Consider the following 26,070-nt stretch of genomic DNA (forward strand, 5'->3'; position numbering starts at 1 on the left):
CACACACACACACACACACACACACACAAGCAAAATTCTCTGAGCAGTAAAATGGCAAAGAGATGTGTTTGCCTCTAAAGAGCAGTTGCTTATTTTGTCTTTTTTTGTGTCCATTGCCTTTGTGTTAGGAGAAGGGGGGCAAGGATTTCTGCTTTGCCCTATATAAGGAGGCTGTTGTCCCAGCCAGACCCATCCCATGGCAACAGGGCTAAAATGGAAACAGGGAGTTCTGTTTAAGGCAAGCTCCCGCACAGCAGCTGCCTCCTGCCCGCCACGGATGGAGGATGGCGCATTGTCTGCCGAGCACCTGCCCTTCCTGCTGTAACCAGATTGGAATGCGGGCTCCAGGCGAGCGGGCTCCTGGAGTGGGTCCTTCGTAGGGGTCACTGCACCCCCCCCCCGCCCCCATGCGTGCGGCCTGTGCACCCTGCCTGGTGTCGGGGCCACGCGTAGTTCACCAGGGGGCAGCTTGATGTAATCAGAGGGGCAGTCAGAGACTTTCCCGCTCTGAACCTCAGTTTCCTCCCCTGGAAAATAGGAGAGTTAGAGCCAGGTCTATCTAAGGGCCCCTTTCACTCTGTTGTTTTGTCATTCTGGCACCTGTGCCTCCCTTGGCAGGGCTCTGAAACAAAAAGGGTTTTGTTCTTATTCTAGCACGGAGGTTAAATGTCCCGGCTTAGGGAGTCAGATTTTCTGGGTTCCCATCCCAGCTCAATGACTTATTTAGCTGGGTGTCTCCAAGGGAAGTTAGCAAACCTCTCTGGGCCTCAAGTTTCCTCATCTGTGAAATGGAGCTAAAAGGGAACCTATCCCACGAGGTACTTGCAGCTATTGCTTGGTTAAAGCATAAGGAGGAGGGTTGGACTGAATGGCTGTCAAGGTCTTTTCCTATCTGGGGTTCTGTGGTTCTGGCTTCCAGATCTCCAGCCTCTCAGGTAGGTCTCCCCCTTCCCCCCAGTGTTGACTGGAGAATTTCCTAAGCAGAGGACACTCCCCAGCTCTGGAAACCTGATCTGGAGATTAGAGGCCCAGAAAAGGCAGTTGAGGAGAAAGGAGCCATGGGGAGTTTCCAGGGTGCTGCAGGTAAATGTGAGTCCAGGTGTGGACGCCACATCCCTGCCAGCTAGCTTCCGTGGGCAGAGCGGTCCAGCAGGGGAACAGCCTCTGAGCGGGATGAGGTCACGGCATCATGAGGCCTGGGATGCCATCGCTTCAGCCCTGTACCTCTGCATCTTTCCTTGTCTTCTCTTTGGGGATGACTTTTGGAGAGGATGGGGGTGGGTGAAGGGGTCATTTTTTTAAAAGAGTATGATGCAGTGATAAAGAATCTGGCTTTGGGGTTAGACAGTACTCAACCAGCTGGGGAACCTCACTGGGCCTCCTCAGTTGCCTCTTCTGTAAAAGGGAAAGAATAGCAGCTGTGAGGATTGCATGTCAAATGCCTGTCCAGAGCCCCGCCCATTTTCGTGTACAAAATAAGCTCGCTCAGCAAAATCTGAAGAGTGCCTACTATGTGCCAACATAGAGTAGGAAGGAACACAGACTAGTCCCCAGCAATCAGGAGCTTCCATTCAAGTGGGGGTGGACAGATAACAAACACATTAACAGAATGATCATGTTTATTTCAGACAGTGATGTGGGTCATGAAGAAGTTAGATGCAGCCATGTGATGGAGAGTGTGCCAGAGTGGGGAAGGGTGGCCACTTGATAGTGAGTGGTCGGGGAAGGCCTCTCTGAAGAGATGACATTTGGTTTAAGTGTCAGGAAGGAGCCAGCCATGCAAAAAATGGCTTGTGCAAAGGCCCTGGGGCAGTGACTAGTTTGAGCTCTGATGTAAAGAATGCCAGGATGCCCTGGGGGCATGGTGAGCAAGGCAGGAAGTAGCCAGAGAGGATGCTGGCAACATAGGTAAGGGCCTTCTAAGCCATGGATGTTTGGATTTCATTCTAAGTGCAGTAGGAGAATCTTTGGAGTGTTTTGAGTACGGAGTGAGTGACATGATCTGATTTACAGTTTTTGAAGATTATTTGGGCTACTTTGTGGAGGATGAACTTGGGGTGGGCTGGGCAAGTATGGAAGTGGAGTCCTGTTAGGCAGCACTGTAAAAGTCTAGGTAGGAGGTGGTGATAGTATGGGCTAGTGTAGTGACAGCAGAGATGGAGAGAAGAGTACTGTATTTTGGAGAGGGAGTGGACAGGACTGGCTGATGGATTGAATGTGGGGGTGAGGGCAAGAGGAAACCCAAGTTTTCTTCTGAGCAGCTGGGTGAAGGTTTGCCATTTATTGACATTGGGAAAACTGAAGAGAAACTGGCTTGCGTGCAAATAGAATTCCATTTGGACATAAGGTTGAGATGCCAATAAACTACACAGTGGAGATGTCAAGGAGGCAGGATTTGAAAGGGCTCCTTTGCAGAGTGGTCGAGGACGCAGCTAATGCGCGGAAGGACACGGCTTGTTCTGAGCTGAGACAGCCTGAGTGCACATCTAGCTGGGGCTTAACCCTCTTCCAGCCCTAAGCTTCTGGATTAAATTTAAGAGCTTCCCTCACTCACCTAACAGCTTTGCATAACCCACATCCCTCCCTGAGCCCCTGATGGGCGCAGGGCTGCTCAAACCCCTCCCCTAGAGGACAGGCGAAACCTTGGGCCCTGTTGTGTCTGGGGGGCAGAGTCTGGCATAGCTCAAACCAGCTACCCTAAAGAACATTTACAGAGCATGCCAGGCACTGTGTAGATTGCCTTACAGCTGAGCTGCTTAAACCCCAGGTGATAGAATTCAGAGGTCTGTGAACTTGGACGGAAAAAAAAAATTACATCTTTATTTTTGCTAACCTCCAAGTGAAATTTAGCATTTCCTCCCATTGTGAATGTAGGTGACAAACTGTAAAAGTATTAGTGGTACCTGTGACGTTGTCACCAGTGGAAATCACAGATATTTTCATATCACATTACAGTCGTTTCAGATATCTAAAAATATTTATACTCATCACTACTCTGAAATTACTGGTGATTGTTACACTTGCTACTAGATCTTATTATTTAGTATAGTAATAAGGAAGCATGTTATATTACTGTAACAAATTTACTCTTTTTAATATTGTATAAATGTATTTTGATATTGTTGGTTTCCTTAATAATCCTTTGTTTTATTTTATGCATTCATAAACATTCTGAGAAGTTTATAGGCTTCACTAGATTGCCAGTGGGACCCATGACTCAAAAAAGGTTAAGGACTCCTGCTTTATAAGCATGATCTTATCATTCCCATTTTACAAGCTAAGGCTCAGAGAGGTCGAGTATCTTGGCCAGGGTCACACAGCTGTTTGAGTGGCTGAGCCCAAATTAATGCAGATCTTTTTGATCCCACAGTCAGTTTTTTTTTTTTAACATCTTTATTGGAGTATAATTGCTTTACAATGGTGTGTTAGTTTCTGCTTTATAACAAAGTGAATCAGCTATACATATACATATATCCCCATATCCCCTCCCTCTTGCGTCTCCCTCCCACCCTCCCTATTCCACCCCTCTAGGTGGTCACAAAGCACCGAGCTGATCTCCCCGTGCTATGCGGCTGCTTCCCACTAGCTAGCTATTTTACATTTGGTAGTGTATATATGTCCATGCCACTCTCTCACTTCGTCCCAGCTTACCCTTTCCCCTCCCTGTGTCCTCAAGTCCATTCTCTACGTCTGCATCTTTATTCCCCACAGTCAGTTCTTAACAATCCTGTCGCTGCCTCCAAAGTAGCCTTGTCAGCTAAACCTACAACCAGTTTAAACAGAATCCACGACACAAAAATCGTTCTTATTTTATACGAAAAAATTAATGCAACTTTTACATTCTAGTCCCTAGCATACCCTTGTTTTTTATACTGGAAGAAAGTTTCCCTTACCAGTGAAATGATTTAACTTTCTATTATGACAGATCTTAAGAGGGAAATAGAGTTCTGAGAAGAGGCACCATGCCTGGCCTATGCCTTTGAGTATTTCTCAGCCCACCGCTGCGCCCCCAGTGGGTATGTGATCAGAGACAGGGAAGCATGGCCTTAGCTCAGTGATTCTTATGCTGCCATGTAGCCTGACAGCCCCTGAGAAAATGAGAAAACTGAGGCCTCTCGTCACTGGGTGGCTGTGGTCCCATCGCTCCAGCCGGTGGAGTTCTGGTTCTGGTTCTTCCCCTGCTGCAGCCTTGGTCTAGTTCCAGTATCACTTAACTTGGCAGTGTGATCTCAGGCACATTACTTATATCCCTGGGACTCAGTTTCCTCATCTGTAAAATGGACTGGACAGTATCCACCCGTCAGTTTGGTTGGACAGGATCAATGGGATGGTTGTAAAGTGTATAGCGCAAAATAGAGGCTCAACAAAGCTTGTGATTATCATGGGCCAAAGGTTACCAAGTTCTCCTTGGTCCTCAGGCAGGGGTGGGTGCTGAGGAGGGCAGAGAACCCCCTTGCTGTGTGGGAGGTGAGGTGGGACCATCACCAAAGCTCCTGTCAAGGTGAAGAGCCCAGTCTGACCTAGGGGTCCAGCCTCAGCCACAGCCCAGAGCTGCCTGGGTGATCAGTCAGGGGTGGGGAATGGGGGACAGATTCCCTGCCTCTCATCACTGTCTCTGTCCCTTCCTCAGAGCCCCAGCTCCAGATTGGTGGCTTTATTTCATGTGCCTCTGTATTTAATAAGCAGGACCTTGATGAGGTTTGGTGACCTCAGGGCCCAGATGGACTGTCTGCTGGCATAAGCTGTGCTTGAGTCATTTCCCAGGGATGCGCGCTGGGCAGGTTTCCGGGAGCTGAATTTACCCTCTGATTCTCTGCTTTCCTCTTCTCTTTCCCACCCCCAAGCTCCATTTTAGCGTTTCCAACTTCCTTGGCTTCAGGAGGCCGTGGACCAAGATAGAAAGCAAAATAGTCATTCATTCACCAGGCCTCTCCACTCCCCCGCCTCAGCAGAGGCTCAGTGTTGGGGGAGACCCCAGAAGCTCATGACACTGATCCAGGCCCTGGAGCTCCTGCCTGGCTGGGGACTCCTGTGGGTATGTGCACACTGAGTACGCAGGATCAGTGGCCTAAGGGCCCTGAGAGATGTAGGCAGAATGTGGTAGGGATGCAGAGAAGGGACAGGTGGAGGCAATCAGGGTAGGCTCCATGGGGGAGGCGGCCTCTGAATTGGCCTTTGAAGGATTGGTTGAAGCATTAAAGAAAAATAAAAACCTTAAGAAGGACATAAAATAGAAGTAAATATTCTCTGACACCCCTTATCCCCAATCAACTCCTTACTCTTTGCTCCCCCCAACCCTTGATACTTTCATTTGTGTCCTTCTAGCAATAATCTATGAATATATGAACCACCTCTCCGTCTTTCCATCCATCCATCATTTCAAAAAAATACAAACATGATGATGTAACGTTACCTTCCCCTTTTAACAGCCCAGCTTGGCGACCTTCCCATAGCAATGCACATGGGGGCGGGTGGCTCTGACTCATAGCGTAAGAACACTGATGGTCCTTGCAGGTGGCTGAAAGGGCAGGGGCAAGATGAGAAACCCCACAGTATGTAGGAAGAGCTTTGGCAGGGGAATGAGGGAAGCAGTATTGCTGAGCAGTTAGGAGCCCAGGCTCCTAATCCTTCTTTGGATTTGGAAGATCTGGGGTCGAATCCCAGTTCCGGCATTTACTAGCTGTGTGACCCTGGGCCACTTTCTTCACCTCTCTGAGTTTCAATTTCCCCATCTTCCCAATGGAGCTAATACTACTTCCCTTTGAGACTGTTTGCGACTTTCACTTACCACTCACAGGGGCACCCAATAAACAAGAACAGCTGCCTGTTTTTGCTGTCGTTGAGGTCGTGTGTCAGATGGGGCCCTGACAGGTAGGGCCAGGTGCATGTTGGCTGATTCTGGAGCGATATTTGGAGAGAGGATCTGATTGATCTGAAGCTTAAAATAGCCTGGAAGTGCAAGAACAACAATAAATAAATGGGTTCCGGATGCTTTTAAATCTTGGCATTTCCTGATCTCAGCTCAGCTGGTCCAGACAGCTTCATCAGTGTTTACTGCCGAGGCCAGCAGCGCACGCCTCCCCTGGCCATAGCCCAAAGCTGCTTTCAAGAAAATCAGATCTAGAAACGTTTGGATCTCTGGCACCAGTCCTGCAAGTCAGGGATGGAGGTTGAGGATCAGGGAGCACTGGGGTTTGTCCTGTGTGTAATATAGAGAGTTAGGGCCTAGGGGATGAGGTGAGAGGGAAGGTGGGACTTGGATAGGGGGGTGAGATGGTTGCCAGAGAATGAGGTTATTCACCTACTCTCCTTGTTTATTAAGCACTTACTATGTGCCAGGTGCCAGGGATACATTGGTGAGCACTAATACATGCCCATGCAAATAAATTACCAACTGTGATAAGCTCTGAAGGAAGACTCAGGACCTACAGAAGGTACAGCCAGGCTCCTGTGTGGTCTGCATGGCTCAAGGAAAGCTCGAGGAGGTAAAGAGTGAAGGGTACGGTACGAGATAACTGGACAAAGGATCTATGTGTGGGATGATGTTCCAGGCAGAGGGAACAGCGCATGCAAAGGTCCTATGGGGGAAGAGATCCAGGGGTGGAGAGAAGGCCAGTGGGGCTTAAAGTTGGGGAGACGGTGGGTAAATGCTAAGAAATGATTCTGGATAGGTAGACAGAAGCCAGATCACGCAGAACATTACAGGCCTCCTGAAGGGTTTTGCTCTTTATCTGGGAGGAATTGGGGGCAAGCAGGATTTTAAACAGGGTCCAGTAGTGTCAGATCTGCATCTTGAGAACTTGGCTACGGCTGTGCTGTGTCCAGCAGCCTGGAGGGGGCTGGGGTGAAAGCAGGAAGCCGTGGCTGCCGATAAGTTGTGAGTTGATGGTGTTGTGGACTGGGTCAGTCTGAGCTTGAAGGGGTTAATGCAGTGATTGAGTGTAGAGGAAGTTCGAGAAGCCCAGAGGGCTGCTTCTATTCCAGCAGTTGCTTCAGGTCTACTGTGTAATAATCTCAGGAATGGCCGTTATCTTTTGAGCACTTACTTTGCACCAGACACAATGTAAGCTCTTCTCATTAAATCCTCGTTAAGAACCCTAAGGCTATTATTACTATCTCCCATTTTACTGAGGCCCAGAGAGGTTAAATCACACAGCTCAGCCCCGCATTGTCCAGCTCCTCTGGGTTGACAGTCCCTTGGATTGGTGTCCTCCAGCCAAGTTTGACCCTTCTCAGGGCTCAGCCTGAGCCCCCAGCTTCTGTCTGGTTGCTCCAGTGACCCTTGGCGCTGTGTCCACCCTGGCCACAAGAACTGTTTCAGAGCTGGGCTGGAAAGGCAGTGTGTGACCTGTGGGGACACAGCCCAGTGGCCCTTGCTCCTCCATCCTCAGCCCTTTGGCTTCTGACATGAGCTGAAACGGCTGTGTCTCTGGGTTTCACATGTTCATCTGCCTCTTGGGGATTCAGATGGTCTCTGCTGCTTGTCTCTATTTTGCTTCTTTATTTCCTTTGCTCTCCTTCTTTCCCTTTGCTCCCACCCCGTCCCCATCTGTTGCTGCCCCATGGGGGTCTTTTCCTTGCCTCCCAGATGTACAGGCAGGACTTGGAATGGAAGCAGAGGCCTTCCTCCTTCTGGCCTTTCAGGAAGGAAAGAAACTAGCAATCTGGGCAGCTGTTACCTGCCGGGCACTGGGCTGGACTGTTGGCATGTGTGATCTTACGTAATGCTCACAGCAGTCCCGTGAAGTGTACACATTATTATCTTTACTCTACAGATGCAGATGCTGGGGCTTGAAGCATCTAGGTGCTGAACCAAAGCTCACATGTTACAATTGGTCTTCTGATTTAAAATTTTTTGTTCCCCAAACCTTAATGTGCCTACGAATCACCTAGGGATCTGATTAAAGGGCAGATTCTGATTCAGGAGGATTCAGCCTGAGATCCTGCAGAATGGAACAAGCTCCAGGCCCGGCTGATGCGGCTGGTCTGTGGACCGCTCTCTGAGTGGCAGAGTGAGGGGCTAGCAGATCTCCCACATGTCCTCCCATGACACCACTGCAGACACACACCATGCGACGTGTCCCTCGGTGATCATCATCTCCGTCTCCACCATCTTTCCCCCTTGTTAGGGACTGCTGATGGATGGGGCACCATGCCCAGGATGTCACAGGCTGACCCTGCATGTCCTGAAGCCCCAGCTGACTGACCATGGTCTCCAAGCCTGCCCAGTTTGGGAATATAGGGAAACTGAGGCTCAGAGAAGTAGAGGGACTCGTCCAAGTTCCCCACTGCCAATCGTGCAGAGAGTTCAAGGTTGTGCCTCCTAATCAGTGATATTTTTGCTTCAACTGAGTCAGAGGTCTGGGAGATTTAGTCCTGTTCCTCTCTTTAACTTGCTTAGTGACTTTAGGCAAGTTACTTCCCCTCTATGAACCTCAGCTCCCCCATCAGAAACATGGCTTAACCTCTGCCCAGTTGTGAGGATCAAATGGGAGAAGGTCTAGTTTACAGGCATAAAAGATTTTTATGAGCCCCAGGATTCCTAATCCTGGCAGGGTGGAAGGAACCTAGTAGGTCAGAGATGTCGGTTCAGGTGGCACTTACGTGCAGGGGTGATGGGACCTTCACTCCCTGAAAGATCTCACTGTTCTCTCTTGGAGAGCTCCCCACTTCCTGCCTGTTTCTCTGCAAGCGGGGGTGATACCCAAGCATCGTCAGATGGTGTCCATTTCCTAGCTCAGATGCCCGTTGTTCCACTGTTAGGGCCCTGGCTTTGGTTGGGGAGCCAGTGGCAATATCACTCTGTGGGCACCTCCCTGTTACTTAAGAAGAAGGGATTGGAAAGGTATGATTTGTTTGACACAAATTCGCTTTACATGTCCAGTGAACATACTTCTACATGAGGCAGGTTCACTGTGGCTGGAGGGAGCCAGTGCCTCAGGCATGGGGGGCGTGAGTGAGTGGGCCCTCACTGACCACATGACCAGCGAGGGCCTGCTGGGGCCAGAGAGAATCTGTTTCCCACCAGTTTCATCTGGGAGCCCATGGGTCTGGGTTTCTCATCATCTGACCACTGTGAAATTTATTTCCTTAAGGGAATAAATGGATGCAGAAGGACACACCCCCGCCCCCGCCCCCCCCAGGAAAGGCGGGTGCGTGAGAGGGAGACCTTGCAAGCCTCACAGCAGTGTGAGGCAGAGATGCCTAAACTGACCTGGGAAACCGGAGCTCTACTCCCCCGGCCCACCTCCACGCATCCCACAAAGATTTAGTGAGCACCCACTCTGTGCCAGACACTGTTCCAGGCACTGGGATTCAACAGAGGACAAGTCTGGACCACTGCTGTCTTGCAGCTGGTATTCTGGAGGGGAGACAGACAGTCCCTGGGTTCATGCTGTGGATAACACATGGGGACATAACCCATAGTGTTCAGGGGGTTGAGTGTTGGGGAAGGCCTCTCTCACTGAGACCCAGTGCTGGATAAGTGGCCTAGGACCAGGCAGGAAGTGTCCCAGGTGGAGACCCCAAGCCGGGAGAGTTTTGTTCCAGGAGAAGAAGGCTGCTGTGTCTGCAGCGTCGGGAGGACGGGAGGGCCCAGGAAATGGTGGGAGAGGCGGCAGGCCCAGGCCGCGCCAGGCCCCGCCAGGCCTCACAGGCCCGGTGAGGACTTTGGGGTTTTGTCAAGGGCAGTGACAAGTCAAGGCTTGTAAGCAGGCGAGTGAGCGACGGCCCCTAGTCTCAGCTACGCCTCCAGCATCCTGGGGATGGTGGGCGAGACCCAGCTTCGGCTCTCTCTTCTGTGGTCTACACAGCAACTTGTTACCTGGGCTTCCTGAGCCCATAAAGACTCTCAAACATTCATATTCTGCTTAGCAACATCACGTTACCTCACTGCGTCTCAGCTTCTTCATCTGTAAAATGGGGAAATACCCGCATTGCTGGGCTCTGAGTGGTGGATACCACTTACTTGGGAAGTGGCTTCTTCCTCTGAGGATTCAAATGAAGTCCGTAGAGCCCTTAAATTGCTGATGAAATAGCGTGTATGAACAATAGGTAAGAGTGTGTGGGTATGGGAGAATATAGAATTCTGTGCAAAATAGAATGTCATCGTATTTCTAACATGTAAGAAAGAAACAGAAATTTGGTTTTTGCCAGGCTTATAACGTTGAATTCACTCAGGTTAAATACGAGTAGGATGGGTTGCCACTGTATGGTGTTTAGTTAATAAAAATGGAAAACCTAATTAATGAACTCCCTCATAACCCCTCCCACTTCAAAGCCCAGGGTGCTGGTGGGCTGCGGGGGTGGAGAGCGTGCAGGGGGTTCCCCAGGGAGCCCAGCATGGGAACCACAGGGCCAGATGGGCCGTGAGGCCCCTCCCAGCTCCCACGCTGTGCAGCGGCCCCAGCGGGGGCAGTTGTGGGTTGAGCGTTGCTGAGTCATCTCTCCCTCGGCGGGTTGTGTGTACTGGCTGACAAGCCGAGGCTGGTGTGCTGGTGGCTGAGCCCTGGCCTGGGCTCTTGGGAAGCTGACTTTAGCCCCTGCCCACTGGGCTGGGGGATTCTCAGCTACCCTCTGCTCCTCCATCCACCCCGTGGTCCCCTCTCTGCTCGAACCCCCGGGAGCCGGCCACCTTGGGGCTGCCCTTCCTGAGTGGGCGTGATGCTCCACGGGCTCCCCGGCACGGCTGCCGTCAGCCCGGGGCAGCGTGGGGCTGGAGATGTGAGCCGGCACCTTGCTGGCCTGATGGGCGTGACATTTCCTCACATGGGGCTGCCTGACCTTCACTCTCATGCCAGGACCCTCTATCTGCCTCTTTCTGCGTTATTTATAACAGTGTTTAACAGGCAAAAGGGCTTCTCAGCTGAGCCCTGGCCCAGCTCCTGCCTCCCCCCCACCCCGCCCCCCTGTCTCCTGCCAGCCACAGCAAGAGACACATAAATAGAACCAAAGAACATGGAGACTGTAGGACCCTGGAGAACACCTCCAGAAGGAGTGTGCCGGGCACTTTATTTTAGGACTCCGGGACTTTTAAAATTTATTTTTATTTTTTTGTGGTAAAATATACATAACATAAAATTGGCCATTTTAAAGTGTACAATTTAGTGGCATTAAGTACATTCATGATTTTGTACAAACGTCACCACTATCCATTCCCAGGCATTTCTTCATGCGTCTCACACCTGAGGTTGACTGACACGTGCCAGTCCCTCTTGCCCTGCCCCTTGGGCATATTCTGATTTTGAGGGAACCCCGCAAAATGTGACGGGGAAAGGAAAGCGCCTGTTAGGTTATGATCCCGCAGCATGATTAGGGAGTTGGGGTCCCCCCATTCAGCTGCGTGAAATGGGTGCTTTCCCAAGGCTAGCTGTAGCCTTCTGCCTTCCTTCCTGCTCAGTAAAGGCATTGGAATGGGAGGGGAGATCCTACTTGCTGACAGAACCGTGAATCAGCTCTAATCTTTTTTCTTAAAGTAAAACCTATTCATTTAGCAAACTTCACTCCTTTCATTATAAATCCAGGCAAGTGTGTTGCAACTCATCTCAAAGCTGAATGCTGCTTACCATTGTGATGGACCATTTACTACCTTGGATAAAAATGTAATAACAGTTCCTCACATACAGCCAGCACTTTAGAGTTTTCCTACTTTCCCATCCCAAATGCCTCACCGGACAAGACTGGGACAGTTCCACAGCTACCCTAGGGTCGTGTGCTCCATTGTAGAGATGTGGAAACTGAGGCCCCAGGGAGAAGGGGTGTAGGACAGGATCTGATCTCATTTCAGTCACCTGAACATACAGTAACTCTTTCACCCTCATTCCACCCAGGTGGGGATTAGGGTGAGGCAAAGGAGACATTTGGTTCAGACACAAAATTTAAGGAGATGCCAACAAGCTCAGTCATCAAGATAAATCATATTTTAATGCAACATTTCTATATGTTGTAATATGTTAATAGTCAATGCCAAAGTATCCATTTTGAACACACCACATCTTTAAATAAAGGAGGGAAGAGTGCCGTGCAGAGCCAAGTAGTCACCTGAAGCAAAAGGAAAAATCAGTATCACTGACCTTGTCTTTATTTAGAATTTTGATATGTTGCTCATCATGGATTTTTAGGGGGCCTTAATTTTGATTGTTTTCACAATATTGCATTAAATATGCTCTGTCTTGATGGCTGAATTTTTTGGTGCCCAAGGCTGGTACCCTCACCTCAGCCTAATCCCAGACCGATTCTAGCTTCCAGTGTCTGTGCACTCCTGTGACAGAGGACCCCCCTCCCAGGGTCGCCAGGCCTCAAGTCGTCATATGCCAGGGCCTTTCAACCACTGTAGAGGGTGGCATTTGATCCCTGCAGTCTATTTTTGTGCCTGCCCTTCAGCGACTAATAAAATGTTGCTTTGGGTAGAGCCGATGTGTTGAAATGGTGAGTGTCAATGTCAGGTGGTTTGTGTGATCGTATATCTTCATTCTTGACCTCTCAGAGGGGCCTGGAACCAGGAAAGAAAAGGTGCTCTCGACGCTTTTGCCCCCACAGAGTTGGACAAAACTCAAAATCGTTGTCGAATAACTGAGGCTGCCAGGGAATTTGGCCTTGTCTTGGGACTGTACGGAGAAAATGTCCATGTTGCAGTCTCTTGCTCTTGTGTACCACCCTTTCCAGTTTACAGGGCACTTCCACATGGATCTCATTTTGTTTATTGAGCAGCTACTATATGTTGGGCATTGTGCTAGGCGCTGGGAAACAGCGGGGAACAAAGACAGACACCGCCTCTGCCCGCATGGAACTCATAGCTGGGAGAGGTGACAATACACAAGTAGATAAATGAAAAAGGGGGAAGAGCTCTGAAGAGGGAGGGACGCTGGTGATGGTTGCACAACAGTGTGAATATACTTGCTGCCACTGAATTGCCTAATTAAAAATGGTTAAAATGGAAAATTTTATATTATGTGTATTTCACCACAATTAAAAAAAATACCGGCAAAGGGGGGAGGGGATATCAGAAAGTGAAACGTGTTAATTGAGGGACTTAGAGCAGGTGATGGGAGCGAGATGGGCAGCCACTTTAGGATACAGTGGTCAGCAAGGCTCACCTCAGAGGGACATTTAATCTGGGATGGGGCTGATAAGAAAGGACCAGCCATGCGCAGAAGAAAGATAGAGGAGGCATCCCAGGCCGAGGGAGCTGCCAGCACAGAGGCCCCAGGGTGGAAACTCAAGCCACACAGCAGTTCCATGAGGGAGGCTGGTCCCTGGAGATGGAAAGGGACTGTTAACCAGGCTTAACAGCAGGTGGATACCTGCACACGCTTCGCAGTTCACAAAGCGCTTTTCCTGCCGCTCTCCTGTGAATTGAAGAGGCCCTTGAATTCAAGTGCATAAAATTGACAGCAATTGTAGGCGAACACAGTATGCGGACGACACTGCCCCTGAAACACCTTCACTCACTCTCGCTCACTCGTGTCACAGAATATACTTCACCCTTTTACTGTTTTAAAATAAACGAAAGCACCACCTTCCTGGGCCAGGGGCAGCCTGTGTTGGCTGACAGGTGCCAGGATCTGTGCAGCCACAGTGGGGTGCAGGGGTGTGGGGCGCCAATGGTGCCCTCTTAGACCTCAGTGCCCACCACCTGCCAAGACAGCCAGGAGCTGCTCCACCCCAGGTAACCTGGCCCAGGCACAGCTCTGAGAGACCTTAGGGATCTCTGTTGGATAAGGGGCTGCTTGCAGGCAACAGGGAGGAGGAAAGGAGATGCCCAAGATAACACCTGTCCCAGGAGACTGTCTGCCTCAGTGTCCTTATCTGCAAAATAAGAGAGTCATCTCTAGAAGTATTTCCACGGGCTCTTCCATTGCCAAAAGCCCCAGTTCTGTCTTCTGGGAGTCCACTGTAAGGATTTACTTCCTATACAATGCAAGCTGCAATCCATGTCCAATAGCCACCTTATCTGATGACGAGCAGGAACTACAGCTGGGGGTTGGTGGGGTGGGTGGAGGGCTGGAGAGGGGAATTCCTCGGAAAAAGTCAGCGAGAGTACGAAATCATAAAACGTAATACCTAACGTTGTTGTTTAATGAAGCCATATGGCATGCACATTCATTATTGCCAGTCTTTTGCTCTAGGACTGCTTGTGCTGCCGACGCTGAAATCCCAAGCGCTCTCTCCTGCCTGGTCCACACCCACGCTGCCAGGGCTCCTATTTCCAGATTGGGAATTCACTCAGTTGGATTAAGAATTTAGACTCAAGCAGTCTAAGTGCAGAATCCTTCAGATTCTTGCCAGTGCCTCCCTAATCTTTCACTGTTAGCTCACCCACACATAATTTGACAGCAGGGTTTTTGTATGTTTTTTTTTTAAAAAAAAACAGCTCAACTTTATTGAGTCCTTCCACAGCCTTCAACTTAGCTGCCATCGCATTCTCTTCTTTTATACTCATCTTTTCTGTTGATGAACCATTTCTTTAGAGTTGGTAATTATTGGAATTCCCTGGTGGTCCAGTGGTTAGGACTCTGCAGGGGGCACGGGTTCAATCTCTGGTTGGGAAGCTAGGATGCTGCAGGTGGCGTGAGCCCCCCCCCAAAAACAAAACAAAACAAAACAAAACTTTGTAATTATAGTAACAGATGGGTTTGGGAAGAAACACAAATGACATTGAACGAGCAATGCTGCTGGAGACAGATGTGTGCATGACCTGGAGGTTGTCTCTGAGACTCTGGGGCGCCTTGGGCCTTAGTAATGTGTGTTGTTACAGGAGGGGATGAAGAGTGTTGGTTAACCCGGGCGTTTGCTTAGGGGAGTGTCTGTTGTACCAAAGGCCTGAGAGGGCCTGGTAAGGATTAGGTTTGGTGGCAAGTAACAGAAAACTGCCCAAAATGATGAAGACTTGGACAGGCTCCACGTTGAGTCCTCCCTCACGTCCTGAGGTGGATATCCCAGGGCCGATTGGCACTTAGAAATATCAGGAACCCCACTTCCTCCATCCTGTTGCCTCGCCTACCAAGAAGAGCTGCCTTCCCAAGGTCACTGGTAACTGGTCATCCTCCCGGCCTGGCCTTGTAGTCCAGTTCTGAGCACTGGACCCATTTTGCTCTCTGGGCTGGAGGACCCACTCTTGCCAGGCCTGGTGACCTTCTGTCAAATCACCTTACGCTAAGCCCTGAGCGGGTAGCTGCGTAGCTGGGGCTTGAGGCCCCGCTGAAAAGCGCTGAGCATCGCGGAGTTTGTGCTCGGCAGGCCTGGGGCCAGATGCTCCTGCGTGGAAAGGGCTTCCATGATGTTCTGAGACACTTAGCCTTGAGTGTTTTGGTGGGAGATCCTTTCAATGGTCTGATTTATCTTTAAGCTCAGGGTGTTTTGTTCTTTTAGGCTGAGCTCAGAGCCCCTGTATTTTGTACTTATTCTTCCTGGAGCTTAATTTTGTGTCTGTGACTTCTGAGTCTTACGAGGATGCTGTAGTATTTCTTTGAGGTCTAAAAATCAATTACTCTTCCTACTGTTCTCCTGGAAGCATCTTCAGGAGTTTTGTACTAATTTGGAAGACAGTGGGAAGCTTAGGTTTTTTTTTTTTTTTGGATGTAAGAGAGATGAATCAGTCATAACTTTTTCATTGATAGGTGACAAACTCCAGCAGGCACATAATCTGGAAAGGGACCTTATTCACTCACATAATTGTGGAGTACAGGGAATATACTGGCTTCAGGCACAGCTGTATCCAAGTGTTTGAATTATTTTTATTGGGAATACATCTCTCTTTGCTTCTTCTTTTTTTTTTTTTTTTGTGGTACGCGGGCCTCTCACTGTTGTGGCCTCTCCCGTTGTGGAACACAGGCTCCGGACGCGCAGGCTCAGTGGCCATGGTTCACGGACGTGGGATCTTCCCGGACCGGGGCACGAACCCATGTCCCCTGCATCGGCAGGCGGATTCTCAACCACTGCGCCACCAGGGGAGCCCTCTCTTTGCTTCTTGACTCTGCATTCCCTGTGCTGGGCAGGCTTTTCCCAGGTGGGAGCAAAGATGGCTCGCAGCGTCTCCAGAATTAAATTCAGCCAGCTCAGCACCCTTGTCCACGCGCTCCAGCACATTCCTGGTGTTCACTCTGACCCACCCCTGTGAACCAGTTGCTGTGGTCACTGGATGAGACCCTTTAATTGGCCAGACTGTGCTTACCTGGACCGCCTGGATTCGGGGGAGGGATGACTTCCCCAAGGAGATCAGTGGGCTGCCACCATTAGGAAGGGGAATGGGTGGGAGGCCAGCCAAATAACAGACGTAGGAGGAGAAAAAGGAAAACATCTGTATAATGAAATGGCTTTGTGGGGACATCATGAATACTTACTTCACTTCCTTCCTAGAAGGCAAGTAGAGGTACAGGGTCATAGGTCTAGAGCAGGCTGGGTCTAATGAATCAGCAGTGGCTGGTAAGGCTCTGGGTTGCGAAGGCTCGGGGCTCAGTGGGAGGTAGAGCCGTGTTTGGTTACTGGTATCCGCCAAGTTAGGGAGGCGGGGAAGGTGAGCCCAGTGCCAGGTACCTACCACCCTATCAGATCTCATGCCCAGGCCAGTCTGGGCATTCCTAACAGTAATTTAAAGGGAAAACTTGCCCCAGACCATCAAATACAACTTCTTGTCAGTGAAGGATGCTTTGTAGGGCAGTACTTAGGGCATCCAAGATGTCAGTGAAGAAGTGTGTGAGGCCTGGGTGGGAGCCCTGCTCCCCCCCTCCAGGGCAGGCCCGGAGAGAGCCAGCATGGTCTGGCTGTTAGGGCAAGATCGCCCGCCAAGAGAAGCCGCGAGCGATGGTAACACTGGAATGGGGGCTGGTGGAGGTTGAAGGAACATAGGATTGAGGGCATCCGCGGGTTTAGGACTGAGCAGATGGGTCATGAAGCACTGACCCTCTGAGATGTCCTGCTTTCCCATCAGTCAAGTGGGGACGTTGACCACTGCCTACTTCCCGTATCTTGGGAAGGCACCAGTGAGACCATAGCTGTGAACATCACTTGAATGTCTACTATAAATGCTGTATCTGTGACCACCATTCACGGGGTGTCTGACACGTGCCAGGCTCCTGACCTGTGATGTTTTATCTTTCTAAGAACACCGTGAGATAGGATTCTTTTTTATTATCCCCATTTTGTCAATAGAAACTAAGCCGGCAAAAGTTAGGTTCCTGACCACAAATGATTAATGTTAGTAGCCAAGCCAGGCCTAGCCCTTTATCCTTCTTCTCTAGGCCTCCTTCCATTTCAATACAGACCTTCTCTCTGCGTCTTTGTCTCTCCCTCTGTAAATTCATTTATTTATTCTACCTAAATACTTACCCCAAGCCTATGTGGATCACAGAAACTGGATTAAGTACAGTACGGAATTGTACTTGCAGATGCTTGCGCAAGAGGGGTCCGTAGGATCTTTGTGTTTGATGGTCTGTTTTCCAGAGGGGGCAGTGAGAACCCGAGAGAGGAGGTGACCCACTGAAGGATGCATAGTGAGTGGGGGCAGGCCCAGAACCCAAGTCCTGTTAGTGCAGCCCCCCCTCCCCCTCTCCTGCTCCTTCCACTCAGTAACTCTGAGAATGTGCTCTGGGCCAGGCACTAAGCTAGGTGATTTGCTGATTGTAGTCGGTGAAGTGGAGCCACCAATTTTTCCTGAAGATGCACTCTTGCTTAAACAGGGAATCGATCTGTGACAAGATAGCCAGGCTTCCGGTGAAGCAACTTAGAATCTGGATGAAGCCCCATTAATCCACTGCCGGGGCGTTTTATCTCCCTGGCTTGGGGCAGCTACAGCCCGTTCAGATCAGCAGTGTAGTGTCCCTGGAGGAATGGATACAGAAGGTTCTGCAACCAGAGGGGGGTGTCCCGAGCGTGTCAGGGGTGTGAGCAGACTGGTGGTGGGGACCACAGGGGCCTGTGCATGCGGGGCTGGTGCGCAATGCAGCACATGTGGCCCCAGGCCTGTCCCTGCTCAGCTACAGACTAGCCCTGTGACTTAGGTCTTTCTCAGACTTTTCCCAAAGCTCCATCTCCCCATCCATAAATGGGAATAAATGGTCTTAGACGTTCCTTCTCACGTTCAGAAGCAGGATGTCGGGCAATGGCACAGGCTTTGTTAGGGAGCCAGGAGACCTGGGCTTTGAATCTCAGCTTTACCTTTCTGGGACCCTGGGTGCTATGGGTAGAATTGTGTCCTCCATACAAAGGTATCTTGGCATCGTAAGCCCCAGTACCTCAGAATGCGACCTTATTTGGAGATAGGGTCTTTACAGAGGCAATCAAGTTAAAATGAGGTCATTAGGGTGGGCCTAATCTAAGGGGAAATTTGGACAGAGATGGGCACATGTAGAGGGAAGGCAACGGGAAGAGACACAGGGACAAGATGCCATCCACTAGCCAACCAGAGAGGCCTCAGAAGGAGCCAACCCTGCCAGCATCTTGATCTCAGACTTCTAGCCTCCACAACTGGGAGGAAAAATATTTCTGTTGTTTAAGCCACACTGTCTGTGGTGTTTTTTTACGACAGCCCTGGCAAACTAATACGAGTGACTGGATCTCTGAGTTTCCTGATTAGTAACATGGGGACAGTGACCCCCGCCCTGTAGCGTCGTTATAAGAATCTGCTGAGAGGATGTATATAAGACACTTAGTGTGGCCCTTGGCATATAGAAAGTGCTCAGTAATAGCAGTGGCTTAGCCTGTGCTGTGACCCCCCTACCTCCCATTCCATGGGTGGGTCCTGCTGGGGCTGCCCAGTACAGAACAGGAAGGCCTCAAGTCAGACCTTTCAAAAGAGAGCTGGGTCACCCGAGGCACCGCTTCAAAAGCCTCTCTAAATGTGGAGAGGGCCAGAGAAATCACTATTAATGCAATGCTTAATGGTTTTTAGCTGGAGAGTGCCCTCAGCCGTAATTGACAAGGCCTTGAAGCTGAGGTTTCTTTTTTTGTTTTTTTTTTTTTTTTTGCGGTACGCGGGCCTCTCACTGCTGTGGCCTCTCCCATTGCGGAGCACAGGCTCTGGACGCGCAGACTCAGCAGCCATGGCTCACGGGTCTAGCTGCTCATGTGGGATCTTCCCGGACTGGGGCACGAACCCGTGTCCCCTGCATCGGCAGGCGGACTCTCAACCACCGCGCCACCAGGGAAGCCCGAGGTTTCTTTATTTTTATGCCCTGGGTACACTTTGAGTATGTCAGGCTGCTCTGGGTAATCATTAAGTGCAGTAGTCATGGCCACTTGATGGGCATTTTGTAAAGGAGGTGGCATGGCTTTCATGGGAAGGACACTCATTGGATAACCTTGAGCAAATCCATTATCCTCCTTGGGCCTCAGTTTCCATAGGTGCAAAGTGAAGTAGGTAGACCAACCTGTGTCTGTGAAGGGCTAGAAGTTGAGTCTAAATTCCTTGCACGCACGTGCACTGTGCACACATCTCCATAACTAGTTCTTGAAGGCGCATCGGTCTCCCGAATTGTCCACAGACTTGCATGGACAGCCTCTCAGGGCTGCTGGTTCCTGGCTGGTCTGGGATTCTGGAACTCTGATTTAAAAGCTGTTTCTACTCAAAAAGCAAGTCCTGTAGAGGTGGCTGCTCTGAGTTACTAGCACGGGCTGGTTCTAGAACATATAGAGAGAGCTCCCCAGAGAGCTTATAGCTGGGGCTTTGCTGGCCAGGGAGGCCCTAGCTGCCTAGCATCCTTGTCTGTCGACTTTTGGCCTTCCCTCCTGCTCCACAGGCCCTCAGTGCTGTCCTCCCAGCCCCACCACCTGCTCCTCTCCTGGATGTTACACCAGCCTAACCCATCTGCCTGCTTCCCACCCCCATCACACTTGGCGCAAAACCCAAATCCCTTCAATCCCTACCTGATCCGGCCTCCACCCGCCTCTCTGAAGGCATCCTCTCCCTCCCCCTACTCCAGGGCTGAGCTGCAGCCTCACTGGCCTTTGGTCAGTACCCCATTCTCTAGGCTTGGTCCCCACCTGGATCTTTGACTTTGCTGGGTCCTCTCTGCCTGGAAGCTGCTTCTCCACATTTTCCACTGCCTGCCTCCTCCTTCAGGTCTCAAACCAGACGTCAGCTCCTCCAGGAAGCCTTTTGTCACCCTGTCTAAGTAGATTCCCCTCCTTCTCTTGTCCTCCGTCAGTGCACCTGGTTTGTTTCTTTTGTGGCACTAGCACAATCTGTAATGAAATATTTATGTGTTTTCTTCCCCCACTGAGATGTCAACAAATGAAGGAAAGAACTGAGTCTTAAACATCACAGTGCCTGACTCACGGTAGCACTTAATAAATGCTTGTAGGCCCCCGCTATCATGCACGCCTCAAATTTAAATACTAACAACACCGAGTACTGTTGAGGGCGTGGAACAATAGAAACTCATACGGCTGGTGGGAGTGTGCAACGGCCACCACTTTGGAGAGCAATTTTGTAGTTTGTTTTTTTTTTGTGGTACGCGAGTCTCTCACTGTTGTGGCCTCTCCCCTTGCGGAGCACAGGCTCCGGACGCGCAGGCTCAGCGGCCATGGCTCACGGGCCCAGCCGCTCCGCAGCATGTGGGATCTTCCCGGACCGAGGCACGAACCCGCGTCCCCTGCATTGGCAGGCGGACTCTCAACCACTGCGCCACCAGGGAAGCCCAATTTTGTAGTTTTCAATCAAGTCACACATACGCTTACCATATGACCCAGCAATTCCACACCTAGAGATTCACCCAAGGGAAATAAAAACATAGGTCCACACAAAGACTTGTACACACGTATTATAGGCTTGTTCATCACAGCCAAAAACTAGAAACAAACCAATCATCCGTCTAGAACAGGCAAGACCACTGTACCCCCATAGTCCAACTGGGCAGGGGAAGATTCGCAGCCCCAGGAGGGGGCTGAGAATCCTCACTGGAGTGACGCAGGACTTAATATTCATGGATGTTGAACACAAGTGGATTGGAGAAAGACCGGGCAGATGGAGGGCAGGCGTGGTCAGGGATGTCCCTGGAGACATACTCTCTGGGCACCGTGCTGCCTGGCCTGAGAGCAGGGACTGACCGCTTGGGAGAACCCAGCCCCGGTGCTGCCTGTGTGTGCAGGATTCTTGCAAAATGCCAATTAAGACATTTGACCCAAATTCGGATAAAAGCCTTTTTCCTGTGTCAAGTTGAGCTAATAATATACATTTATTCATAATTTATGAGGCCTAGTAAGTGGGAACAATTAAGGAAAAGGTCTGGATAAAACCTATTTCTCTTAAGTGTCACACAAGCCTGTCTCTGTTCTCTAAAGAGGTTCCACCCTCCTCTGCCTGCCATGAAACTCTGTTGTTCTTATTATTTTTAAAAATTTGTTGTCATTACTGCTCGCTACCATTTATTGAGCAACTTACCAAGCCAGGCTACGGCACTGCCTCCTTTAATATTAACTGTATGAGACAGTTATTGTTCCATTTTACAGATGAGACAGTTGAGCTTCAGAGAGGTGAAGGGACTTGCCTAAGGCATCACAGCTGGCGAATGGGGATTATGATTCAGGTCTGCCAGACCCCAGTGCCTGTGGTGTCCTCTTTCTGTGTTAGCCTCCCCACTCAGGCTGTTTCTGCACCTGCAAGGCAGCCCTTCTGTTGGTAACTGTTAAACTTGGGAGACCAGGGTGAGAAGGTGACTACCTTCTGAGTCCACAGGTCTGGGGTTAGGCCTGAGAATCTGCATTATTTCTTATAGGTTCCCAGGTGGTTCTGCCCCTGCCGGTCCTGGGACCACCCTCTGAGAAGCATCAGTTCGGTCGGTACTGTTACCAGGTCCTCCATGACTCCCTTCTACCCCACCCACCACTGGCAGGTGGGTTTATGGCCTTCTAGACCTTTTCCTGTGTACTGGCACAGTATTCTCATACGTATTATCGTGAGAAATGTGTAGCTTGAGTCTGTCCCATTCTCTTTACACATGTGGGGTAATATCTTACTTGCTGATATTCTGCAGTTTAGTATTTTATTTAACATGCCATGGAGAACATGCATAACGGCCTCATTCTTTTCAACAGCACTGTTTTATGATATAGGTGATAATAGCTTTACTTACCTATTGTCTACTGATGGGCGGTCTTCCACACTTTAGACATTACAAATATTCCTGGGAACATGGGTGAGTGTTCTTCCAAAACACAGCAATCATTCAATGATGTCATCTCTTGTTATTATTGCTTTTTGTTGTTTCATTATTCATATAGAGGGGTTGTTGCCTTCCGCAAATCCCCTTTCAGGTGGAAGCAGTTGTATAAAGGAATAGATCTCTATTTATAGGTTGTAATAAAGTTTTCAACAAAATATTTCTGGTAAGAGAATAGAGGTGCTATGCGGGCAGGGCTTTGAGGGGTGTATAGGAGTGCAGAGGAGGTGGGGACGGAGCAGCAGGAAGGGGGATTTGTACTGCCAGGGCCTGACTTAGCTCATGGTAGGTTCGACAGTTGCAAGAGGATGCTGCTTTACATTTCTTGGTCGCTTGGCAAAATCAGGCCTCGGACAAAGGCAGCCACAGGTTCAGACTGGCAGCATCCTGAGTAAGAGGGTCCCTGCTGGGGTCTAACCAAACTCAGCTCTGACCCGCCTCCTTCCTTCCTGTCTCCTCAGGGCGGGGGATCTGGGGAGGAGCAACTCTGCGCTGACTTTCCGGAGCTAGACCTCTCCCAGCTGGACGCCAGCGACTTCGACTCGGCCACCTGCTTTGAGGAGCTGCAGTGGCGCCCGGAGAACTCCGAGACCGAACCCAGCCAGTACAGCCCCGATGATCCGGAGCTCTTCCAGGTATGCCCTCTGGAACCTCGCTGCCTCTCTCTCCCCCTAAAAGCCCGGCTCTGCCCCGAGCCATCTTCTTCTACACTTGCTCATGCAAAGAAGTCTCATCACCAAAGCTCTTGGGACCCTGTCTCTTGTCCCGGGTCTACACTGGATCTTGGGCAGCTCTTGCCCCCTTGCCAGGCTGTGTTATCGCCCCTGGGAAGTGAGGGCGCGGAAGAGCTGCTCTCTCTATGCCCCCGGTCAGAACCGAGGCCCTCTGTGAGCCAGAGCGGGTTCCAAGGCCTCCCTTCCCTGTATGGTCACAGTGAACTCTCATTCCCACCCTGTGCAGCAGGTGAGATGATTGCCCCATTTTACAGATGAGGAAACTGAGGCTTGAAGAAGTTTAGTCACGGGCCTAGGGTGATTTACCTTGTCGGTCGCTGAACTAGATTTAAACCCAGTTTGCCTGTCTCCTGAGCCAGAGCTTTATAACCATGCTGACGCCATAATGGGAATGAGACTGTCCCTGTTTGTGTATATTAACTCGCTTAATTTTCTTAACAACTCACACACAGGAGTATAGTTATCTCCATTTTTCAATTGGAGCCTAGAGGTTCCTTAAAAAGAGGCAGTGCCAAGAACCGCAGTGCATATCTATGCATCTGCCTCTGTTCTCAGCTTTGGAGGCACATTTCCTTTAAGAAGGCCTCGAACACGGGGTAATGTGATGTCTGGGATTTGCATCAGAATAAAGCAATCCCTACATGCATTTGCGTTTGTGGGTGTGGGTGCACGGCATGGAGGGTAATAAGTGAAATATGATTGGCCACGTTGAAGCTGGGTGATGGGTACATTTGGACTCATTATTCTTTCCTTGAAATATGCTCCCCTATAAAGATTGGGGGAAGAAGCCATAGCTCCCTGTGTCTGTCTGGCAGGATGATGACGATGATGATGTCTGGCAATATAATAATTGCAATAGCGACAACAATAATAATAACAGACCATGTGCCAAGTCAGTGTGCCAAGAGCACCATCTCAAATAGTACTCCTGACAGATTGTAGCATTCCTTCTAGAAATGTTTATGGAGCTCCCTGTATGTGTCAGACACTGTGTTCAACAGTGGACTCTATGGTCTAGAGGGAAGACTGACCCTAGATCAGGTAATACATAAACCAACAGAGGTCACTTGTGACATGGGCACAGTAGGAATAAACCTGGGATGAGAAGAGCATCTAAAGGCTGGGTGGTCAGGAAAGGCCCTTCCGAGGACAGATGCTTCGGCTGAAGGAGGAGGAGGAGCCACATGACGAGTGATGATCACAGAGCTAGGAAGCAGGAAAGCTCGCTGTGTTGGGACCCGAAGGGCTGGAGCGGTAGCTAAGGGGAAGGTGCCAGGAAGTAGTTGGGGGGTGGAGGTGGGCTAGGAGGGGCCAGATCATGCAGGCTCTTCCGGGCCATGTTAAGGAGTTGGATTTTTCCCAAGATTATTCTAACCTGTCCGTAGAAAAACTATTAGTAACCCATTTTACAGGTGAGGAAAGTGACGCTCAGAGAGGTTAAGTAACTTGCCCAAGACCATACAGTTAGGAAGGGTCAGAGTGTAGACTCTAACACAGGACCCCAAACCCCTCGCTGTTGTATAACCTCTTTGCCAACCCTATGACGATCAGCAGGGCTGGGCTCTAATTCTGGCTCTTTCCCAGGATGTCCATTCTTTCTCACAACAATGGGGTTAACTACGCTGTGCTACCTCCTCCCTCAGAGGGGGCCAACTTCCAGGAAATGCTTTCAGGTTATGGAGAGCTGATGAGTGAGAGGGGTTTACATGCTGCGGGGAGACCATCCCCACCTAGACGGTACAGGCCTCACCTACTCAGAGACTGGCCAGACCCACTAGTAAGCTCCTGCCAAGGTCCTACTATGTGCATGAAATGGTCTCAGACACAAGTCAGCCTTGGTATGGCCCTTGGGCTCTTAGCACAGCAAGGAAGGCAGGAGAATCTTCACAGATGGTTAATGAGGCAGAACTCTGCCCACCCAGCCCCTCTCCCCTTCATGGCCCGCACTCCACCTCTGCTGCACCCATACACACCGGGTGCGCCTCTGTGCGCCTCTGCGGTGATTATGTGATTAGTGCCTGATTCCTCCCTGCCCCCCTCCCCCATCATAAACCCCCTGAGCTTGGGGGCTGATACAGCGTTGTGCACTGTTATATCCCCAGGGCTCTGCATGGAGCCCGGCACTTTCTTGGGGCTTAAAAAATATTTATCATATGAATAAATCCTTTGACACCCAGCTGTCATGTTAGCCCCTCCTAAGGCAGGTGGTCAGTGACTTCCTCTCTGGGCTCCCATCCTGTGTACGTGCATGCCTGTGACCTTCAGGCTTCGAGCTCTTTGAGGACAAACAGAGTTTTGTTCTTCTGTGGGGCCCTTGTGCATTGAAAAGACTCAATCATATGTGTTGAATGAAGAAACTGATTGTAATAGTTTCCTTCCTGCCAAGGACCAGACACGACCCATTCCAGAGTCCTTGAGCTGGGATGCAGGGACAAGAGGTTCTAATACCCCTCTGCCACTAGCTGGGACAGCGTCCTTATCTGACCAGTGGCAGTCATAGAGCCATGCTGCCTTGTGTCAGAGCCGTGTTCTCACAAGTCAGGTGGTACCATCACTATGGAAACAGACAGAGTGGAGAACAGCTACCCTTACAAGAGTTGACAACTGCTTGGGGGCAGGGACAGTGCCTTCCGTTTCTGTGTGCCCAGAGTCCTAGGGCCAGGGTCACAATAGGCTAAACTTAGTAAGTATTTTTGGAGGAAGCAGGTGTTTGGTTCTATCACCGTGTGCTACATGGCCTTGGGCTAGTAGCTCCTCACTGTTGGGCCTAAGTTTCCCCAGGTGAGAAATGAGGAACGAGCATGGATCAGATCAGTGATTCTTACTCTGTTGTAGGGAGAGAGTCCCTGGGTCCCGTTAGACCCTGATGACATCTGTGGACCCACCCCCAGAAAAAAGGAAGGGAAGCTGATTTCCGGGGTTTCCTGCACCCCAGTTAAGCCCTGGAACGGCAGATGATCTCTGAGTGTTCTTCTGGCCCCGATAGCCTAAATTCTGTCCTGTGTCCTTCCTTCAAGCTCCTCTAGGCACCCAGAATGAAGCGTTCTCCCTCAGGTTTCTTGCAGGTTCCTTTTCCTTCAGCCTAAGAGAGCTCAGGAAGGTTGGGGGTGGAGCAAGTCTATTAATATCCCTTCCTCAGCTGATTAACTCTCCATTAATTTGCACTTTGTTTCTAAGCGGAG

The 26,070-nt window shown here is 50.2% G+C and overlaps 1 protein-coding gene across 5 annotated transcripts in view; it reads left to right on the plus strand.

Moving 5' to 3' along the window:
* Positions 1-26,070, plus strand: part of PPARGC1B (PPARG coactivator 1 beta) — a 113,837-nt gene that overhangs the window by 56,974 nt on the left and 30,793 nt on the right. For 3 of the 5 annotated variants that reach the window (XR_004525916.2, XM_073801856.1, XM_033853406.2), the window contains exons 2-3: positions 21,711-21,827; positions 22,616-22,789. Coding sequence is in view for 4 of the 5 variants with exons in the window: in XM_073801856.1 (XP_073657957.1) it covers positions 21,711-21,827; positions 22,616-22,789 (291 nt within the window). In the remaining variant the exon portion in view is untranslated. The remainder of the gene's footprint in view (positions 1-21,710; positions 21,828-22,615; positions 22,790-26,070) is intronic. The other 2 variants (XM_073801857.1, XM_033853407.2) reach the window with 1 other exon arrangement.

This window comes from Tursiops truncatus, chromosome 3 (genome assembly GCF_011762595.2).
Source record: "Tursiops truncatus isolate mTurTru1 chromosome 3, mTurTru1.mat.Y, whole genome shotgun sequence".
In the NCBI taxonomy this organism is placed as follows: Eukaryota; Metazoa; Chordata; class Mammalia; order Artiodactyla; family Delphinidae; genus Tursiops; species Tursiops truncatus.